General features: G+C 55.6%; 1 protein-coding gene across 1 annotated transcript in view; it reads left to right on the top strand.

Annotated features, from left to right (window-relative positions):
* NECAB2 (N-terminal EF-hand calcium binding protein 2) overlaps positions 1–7,853 on the top strand; it is a gene marked incomplete at its 5' end in the record, with an annotated part of 26,333 nt that overhangs the window by 13,004 nt on the left and 5,476 nt on the right. Inside the window, 3 exons of the mRNA XM_004690156.2 lie at positions 4,201–4,337; positions 4,898–5,016; positions 5,180–5,259. Of these exons, the coding sequence (XP_004690213.1) occupies positions 4,201–4,337; positions 4,898–5,016; positions 5,180–5,259 (336 nt within the window). The remainder of the gene's footprint in view (positions 1–4,200; positions 4,338–4,897; positions 5,017–5,179; positions 5,260–7,853) is intronic.

Raw genomic sequence — 7,853 nt, 5'->3', positions numbered from 1 at the left:
GATGTTGAACATTTTTCATATGCTTGTTGGCCATCTGCATTTCCTCTTTGGAGAGGTGTCTTTTTAGCTCTTCTGCCCATTTTTTGATGGGGTTGTTTATTTTTGTTGAGTTTCATCAGTTCTCTGTTTAGCTTTGTGATCAATCCTTTATCGCTAGTTTTGTGTGAGAGAATTTTTCCCAATCAGTGGGATGTCTGTTGCTTGTAATGTCTCTTTTGCTGTACAGAAGCTCTTGAACTTGATGTAGTCCCATCTATTTATCCTTCCTTCCCTATCGTTGTGTTGGGTGCTGTATTCTCAAAGATGTTACTAAAGTGTGTGTTGTGTAGTGTTTGGCCCATCTTTGCTTCCAGGTATTTTACGGTTTCTGTTCTTATGTCTAGGTCTTTAATCCACTTCGAGTTGATTTTTGTGCATGGTGTGTGGTAGTGATCTAATTTCATTTTTTTTGCATATAGCATCCCAGTTTTCCCAGCACCATTTGTTGAACAAACTTTCTTTGTTCCATTGTATAGTCTTTGCTCCTTTGTCAAAGATTAGCTGCCCATAACCTGTGGGTTTATATCTGAGTTTTCTATTTGAATCCACTGGTCTGTGTGTGTGTTCTTGTTCCAGTACCATACAGTTTTGATTATTAAGGCTTTGTAGTATAGCTTGAAATCTGGGAGAGTGATGCCTCCATTCTTTTTAATCATGAGAGCTTTGGCTATTCGAGGTCTTTTGTGGTTCTATATTGATCTCATCAATATTTGTTTTATTTCTTTGAAGAATGTCATTGAGACTTATTGGGATAGCTTTAAATCTGTACATTGCTTTTGGTAGGATGACCATTTTGATGATGTTAATTCTCCTGATCCATGAGCAGTATAGAGCTTTGTTTTGACATTTTTATTCTACATCTGAGACATATTCAGTATACAAAACAGGAAACGGAGAAAAGCATAGAAATTTCAAGTCACTTTCATCCTGACTGCCCCTTGCCGCTGTTATTATTTCCCTTTATTTGTTTTTGACCCTTTCCCCATGTAGGTGCTCTTAATGTGCTTACTGCCATGCCACACACAATATTATTTTCATCTATTTTAACAAACACTTTGCCCGTGTTATTAAAGCTGTCCAGAAACATCATTTAAAATATTCTTTATAAAATTACCATTCCTCTGTTTTCTGGCATACTGGATTAATTCCAGGTTTTTGCCTTTAGGAATGCTACTGTAACAGCCTTGGCACATAAAGAGATGCCCACAATCTGCACTGTCCCTTAAGGATAGATTGTCAGTATAGTCACTGGGCCTAAGCGCACGAGCAGAGTGAGGCTCTCTCAGTGAGAGTTGGCATTGCCTTGCACAGCCTTGTCATCCTCCTGAACCCCAAAGCCACATTCACTGCCACATCTACTTCCAGTGTGTGGGAGCCAGTGAGGTCATGTCCTCGCCATGCCCTTGGGCATCCTTCACATCCAAATGCATTTAGGTCTACCTTGATAGTGACATGGCAGCTTGTCCTGGTCATTTGGCCCCATGTGGCTGCAGAATCTACATGAGTTTGTCTTCACCTTCCTGGTGCCTTTGGGTTTAGCTGGAATCATGCCTAATGGGTTGAGGGGTATTGCAGGCGAAAGAGGCTGCATCTTGGCGTCACGCTCTGTCTGGTCTGACCCCTGACGCTGTCTTTCGTGCTTACTTTTTATGCTGCGCCGTCTTGGGCTCTTTACCCTTCAGTGGTCTCTGCCTATGGCACTGGTATGGTTTCCAGGGCAAACATCCCAGCTTTGTTCTCACGCGTGGCTTCTTAAACATACAGCTGACCTTGAACACTGTGAGGTCAGGACACCAGTCCCTCCTAACGTTACCTTTGACCCCCTTCCCAAATTTCTAATAGCTGCTATTGACCTGAAACCTTACCAATAACATAAATCACTGACTCACATATCTGGTGTGTTAGATGTGTTACACTCTGAATTTTCACACAAATTAAGCCAGAAAAAAGAAATGTCACGAAGAAAACCAGCAGGATGAGAGGCTGTGGTGGCGGTGCTGGGCATGGTGCCACCAGATTGGGTTCATGTCCTAGGTAGCCTTGTGCCACCTTCAGTGCCCATCGGTGCTGTCTTACCCCACAAGGGCAGCGGGTGCTATATACAGGCCTCAAAGGCAAAAGAGTGACTCATGTTTGTCTGCAGGTGTAATGATTGTTTTTCAGTGAGGTGGGTTCATCTGCTCAATTTTTCTCAAATAGTTGCAGATCTCCCCAACTTTTCCCAGTATATTTTCTGAGCAAAATTTGTGTATAAGTGAACGCAGACAGGTGAAACCCACCTGCTCAGGGCTCAGCTGCTGTCAGCACACTTGATACCGATTTTGTACCCAGCTAACAAGGCCCCAGAACACCCCCTTTTGTTATCCTTGGTGGAACGAACAGAAACTTGGTGGTTCTTCCCTGCTTTCGCATGCTGGCTCGTCCCGGGAAATTGAAGTTCAGACAGTGGAGACCAGTGGCCCATTTCCTAGCCTCTTTGCTTTCATTTTAATTTGGGCAGTCATCCTTTTCACAAACCTCTATCCAGAAGTTCTTTTTCCAAATCAACCTGGGTGATTTAGGGAAAACTTTTTGCACTCTCTGCAGGAAGGCGCTCACCCAGTAAATTTCGGAGGTCAGCAGGTCTCCCCATTCTCCTGCGAGAATGACTCGTCCATGAGGCATCAGTGAAATGGGGGATACATCTGTGTGGGCTGCCTTTCTACCCCTTCGGTGGTCACGCGACATTTTTGGAATTCGGTAACCAGTTACACTTTCTGGTAACCACAGCCTTGGTCACTGACTTGGTGCTTTTATCTCAGGTCTTGGTTCTGCTTTGTTTCCAGGGCTTTTTCCTTTGTATTCACTGTGCTGTCGTGTCCTGTCGTCTTATCTGTGTCTGGGTATTCATGTGCGTGCAGCCTGCCAGTCACTGTTCTGGACATGAGTGCTGTGCTGCAGAGGAGGCCTGGCAGTGGGATGCTCTTGGCTCTGGAAACCTGGCTGACCCTGACGTGAGGCCCCTGTGGGCTGGGTCTGTCTCCAGGTGCCGAGTCTGGCGCGGGCCAGGAGTCTCCCGCCTTTCTCTGCCCCTCTTCCTCACCCCTGATCCCACCCATCTCTCTAGACCTGGCCACACCATGTAATTAATGATAATTAATTCCTAGTCACAGTGGTGGGTACATTGATTTGCTCTGAGAGCCCAGTTTTCCCCAGGCTGCCCAGGGACAGGGCAGAGTTCCAGGTGTGGGCAGGTGGCTTGGGAGGGTGGGGTCTTGGCAGAGGACACGGGGAGCAATGTGGAGCTCGGCTAGCCAGCACCCCCGACACAGCGTCCCTTGGCTTTTAACACCCCTCGGTGACCTGCCAGCTGAGCCGCCCCTTTTCCTGGGAAGCTTTGGCAGCCGAAAGAAATTGAACCTGTTCCAGAAGCCTTAACAAGTAGCTTTGCTGCAGTCTCTTACCCAAAGGGGAAATTTGGTCTTGAGCCAGAGTCACACCTTCCCTATCCCTGGGCGCCCAAGCCTCCCTCTCAGCTCCACACCCCCTCCCCAACCTCTCTCCCAGGACTGAGGGGAACTTCCCAGGATGCCTTTGAGGAGCCAGCTTAGCCTCCCTGCTGCTGTTGTCTTTCCTGTGGTTTAGCAGAGCAGCAGCTTGAAGGACCAGGACCCAGAGGCCCTCTGGGGAGGGAAGTTGTGAGCACCCTGCGCTCAAGCGAGGTCCCTGACTCAACTGCACCATCATCACCATGTCCCTCTCCCAGCCTGCACCACCAGCCTCGGCACCAGCACCATTACTCCGTCCCCACACCGTCCTTGCTTCTGTCGCCATCTTCGCCACCCCCATCACCACCATCCTGGCGCTCCCGCTGATGGTGCGTGGCTGTGGGACGGGCACGTGCCGGGCCCCATGCGCTTTCTGTCCTCCCGGCCTCTAACCGTGTACAGGCCACAGCGCCTTGCGCGTGGTCAGGGGCCAGGCTAGTGAGCCGTGTGGCGGGTTCATGGTCTCCAGGTGCTGTCGCGCTTGCCGTAGGCGGGATTCTACAGCCTCCAAGGTGCAGAAGTAGGGTGCCCCCTCCCACTGCAGGGCAAAAAGGCAGCGCCCCCCAACTTTGGATGAGGCCCCACACTCAAGGCCCCCCCAACCGGTTTCCCTGTGTGCCCCTCCCCTGCACAGGTGTATGAGGGTGGGACCAGCGTGGACCAGTTCGTGACCCGCTTCCTCCTGAAGGAGACGGCCACCCAGATCCAGTCACTGCTGAGCTCCGTGGAGAGCGCGGTGGAGGCCATCGAGGAGCAGACCTGCCAGATCCGGTGGGGCTGGGCCCCGGGGTGGGGGTGTGGGGATGGGGGGGTGTCACCCGCTGTGCAGCACTGCCATGGGTGTGGCCGGTGTGGACAGCATGTCTGTTTCCGTGGCAACTTTCCAGCATGTCCTTGCAGATGGGGTCGGGCAATCTGAACACACATGGAGCCCCCAACCTGTGCCAGGCACATGAGCTGCCTGTGCCGCAGGGGCATGCTTCTGGGGTGTCCGGGACACCCAGCCCTCTTTCTCATGGCTGAGATCAGCGCCATACGTTTCTCCCTCCTGCTGTATGTGCACTTGAGACAGTCTCTCGAGAACCCCCGTTAGGGCAGGGACAGTTGTCCAGGTGCAACAAACCCAGTCCCCCTCTCCCCCATCCAGCCACACACACCGCAGAGGCCTGACAGCCCAGGGGCCTCTGGGCCGGCTGGAGGGGGAAGTCAGCCTGGTGTCCACTCAGCTGAGCCCTCCGGGACCCACCATCAGTGCCTCGTTCACGTGGGAGCTGCTGTGCGGTCAGGGCCCTGCAGCCCCTCACAGCCTGTGTCCCTCGCTCTCCTTGCAGACAGAACTACAGCAGACCCAGCCGCGATGCTGCAGAGACCTGGTACAGAAGCCCTGCACCCCCCTACGCCCCCAACCACAAGTTCATGGCCGCAGAACAGGGGCGGATCCTTCCACCTGGTGAGAAGCATGGCCCACAGTGGGGGCGCTGGCCAGGGGTCCACAGAGGAATGGAGAGGCCAGATGGGACCTGGACTTTGGTGGGGGCCTGGTGGCTGGGGCTCCCCCCCTCCCCCGCCGGGACTGGCACCGCCCACCAGCCGGTCCCCGTTTCCCTTCACAGTCCCGGTGGAGGCCAAGGAGGAGAGCCTGGAAGCCCAGGTCAGCCGCTTGGCAGAGCTGATAGGACGGCTGGAGAGCAAGGTCAGCCCTGCGCCCTCCCACGTGTCCTTCCCCGGCCCCGGGGGGTGAGTGGCCAGCAGGGTGCCCAGGGCCAGAGCAGGACAGGCTGTCCCAGCAGAGATGGGAAACACAGGCACGCACAGCTGCCTGACACCCTCTGCGGACACGGCCCCAGCGTGTGGGGATGGGCTTGGCCCTTAAGGTCAGGTCTGCGGTGGACAGTGGGTGCCGGGGGCTGCACCCGGGCTTGGTGCGCCCCCAGAGCCACATGGAGGCTCCCCAGCCATCGCTCCCTAGAGCCGGGGCCAAGGTCTGAGGTCAGGCTGTGGGCTGGCGCCTCTGGGCCCGTCCATGCACACAGCCACCCCTGTTCCCTCGGCCGCTCCCCTGTGCGCCGTCCAGACAGACAGCAGTCATGGCGGAGGGGCCCTCGGCTGCCACTTGAATTACGTCCTCCAAGGCCCTAATAACGCTCATTTCCTGGAAGAAAGGAAACCGGTTTCCTTAGGGTTTGCCACCAGCTTGGGTGTCAGACAGCCAGTTCCGTCCCCAGCTTGGTACTTCCTGGCTGTGTGACTTCAAGCCAGTGTTTGAGTGTCTCTGAGCTTCTAATTCCTCCAGGATAGAGACAAGTCAGAATAAACCTCTCACAGGCTGTTGTAAGGATGAAATGAAATGTCATCTCAGTGGCTTAGCCCAGGGCTGCTGTGTAGTTAGCATCCAGTATTAGCAATTACTGGACATTTAATACCCCACTGCCCCTCCCACACACACACTAACCAACATGGTAGCTCAGAGCCTCAGGGTTGTGCAGATTTTCCATTGCTCCTTTTCTGAATCCTTTACATCTTTTGCATGCGGACAGGATAACTAGTACTTGGGTGGGTCAGAGGCCAGTTCTGGAGGGCAGCCACAGGGGTGTGACTCGCACAGCAGAGGCTGAGGGCGGGCCTGGAGGGGAGTCCCGGGGAGGCCTGCCTGCCGCCTGGGGGCGAGGCCAGGTGTGCGGCTCCCACCCCTCCCCAAAGGTTGTGCTGGTGGGCGCAGCTACTTGGGGACCCTGCTGCCCGTTGTCATAACAACTGCAGGCGCCTCCAGAGGGAGGCTCTTTGAAGCTTATTTTTAGCGTCGGTCTCCTTAACAACAGGGCTGGCTGAAACCTCAGAGCACCTGGGCGCCCCAGAGACGGGCAGGACCCCCTCGCTGGCCCCTGACTGGCCCAGGCTATGAGCAGGGTTCAACGCTGGGCAAAGCCCACCTGGGCCTCACCAGGGGGTGGAGCACCTGGGGTGCAGCTGAGAGGGGGCTGGCAGATCAGGGTGCCCGGGCCTCCCTTAACCTCTCCCCCTGGCTACAGACGCCTTCTGGGGACCCACCTGTCACAGGGAGGCAGCGGGCTCCTGGCCGCCTGGGGAGTCAGGACACTGCCCACTTGGCTAAGAGTCTGGGGGCTGGGCAGTCCCTGCCAGGGTTGGGGAGCAGGACCCTCGGTCCCGGAGAGGAGGCAGCAGGCTCCTTCAGAGGCAGCTTTGCCAAGAGAACAGATGGAAGAGGCTTGGCTAGACACGGGACGGCTGCGTTTTAAAGGGCAGCTTCGTTAGGCATGAAAGTATTTGCTGAGGGGCCACTGGCAGTTCTGAGGGCAGGAAGCGGCCGTTTGCCCCAGCAGGCAGTTCTCATCTGCTGTTCTCTGGGAGAATCGTTCCTCCATGGAACTTTACCCAGTGACTTTATCACTCTCAGGGTCCGCTGGGGCAGTCTGCGCCGTCCGGTCCTCCGTGAGGGCGCAGTCGTCTCTGCCCCCTGGCTTCTAGCCTTGTGAGACTTGATCTTTCCTGCTCTAAGCTTCCGTGGGAGGGGGTTGGGCAGGATAGGCCCAGACGTGGTACTCACTGGGGTGCCCAGTGGAAGGAGTGTTGGGAGAGCGGCCGCCGAGGCCTGGCCAGCGCCGCAGCAGCATCTGTGGCCATCGGCACCCGAGCTTCCCTCTGGTGGACGCGGGGTCCAGGCAGTGCTGGGTCTTGTTCCAGACACCCAAACGTGGCCATGAGCAATGTGCAGGGGGTTCCCGAGGCCATGGGCACATGGCAGGGCCTGTCCCAGCGAGCTGGGGTTAAATAGGATGTTTCTGGAAGTGCTGGGCTTGTTGCCTGTGAAAGGCCGGAGAGGTCGAACACCCGTTCAGACCGTTCACTGGATTCATGAGGTGCCGGGGGTTGTTGGGTGACGTCCCTAAGGCGATGGGACTCTCAGGCTTTGCCAGCGCTTGTGGCAAAGTGTCCTGGATCCAGAACTCTTGAATCCCAACTGCCGACACACACACAGTAGCAGACCCTCCTTGCGCTCTGGCTCCCAGTGCCCCCCACCCCCACGCACGGTCATTCCAGTTCCCAGGCCACTCTGGGCCAGCACTGTGCCTGTGTGCCTCGGCCCTTCCCAGCGGGCCTGGCCTCCAGGGGAGGCGAGCGCCACGCAGCCTTGGGGCAGCGGGGCTGGAGCTCCGGAGGGCTCCGGGTTGCATGTGTGGTGAGGCCCATCACCTCCGGGTTGCGTGTGTGGTGAGGCCCATCACCTCCGGGTTGCGTGTGTGGTGAGGCCCATCACCTCCGGGTTGC

This window comes from Condylura cristata, unplaced genomic scaffold, assembly GCF_000260355.1.
Source record: "Condylura cristata isolate star-nosed mole 26May11 unplaced genomic scaffold, ConCri1.0 scaffold00028, whole genome shotgun sequence".
Taxonomy (NCBI): domain Eukaryota; kingdom Metazoa; phylum Chordata; class Mammalia; order Eulipotyphla; family Talpidae; genus Condylura; species Condylura cristata.
This window is presented reverse-complemented; position numbering and strand designations above follow the sequence as displayed.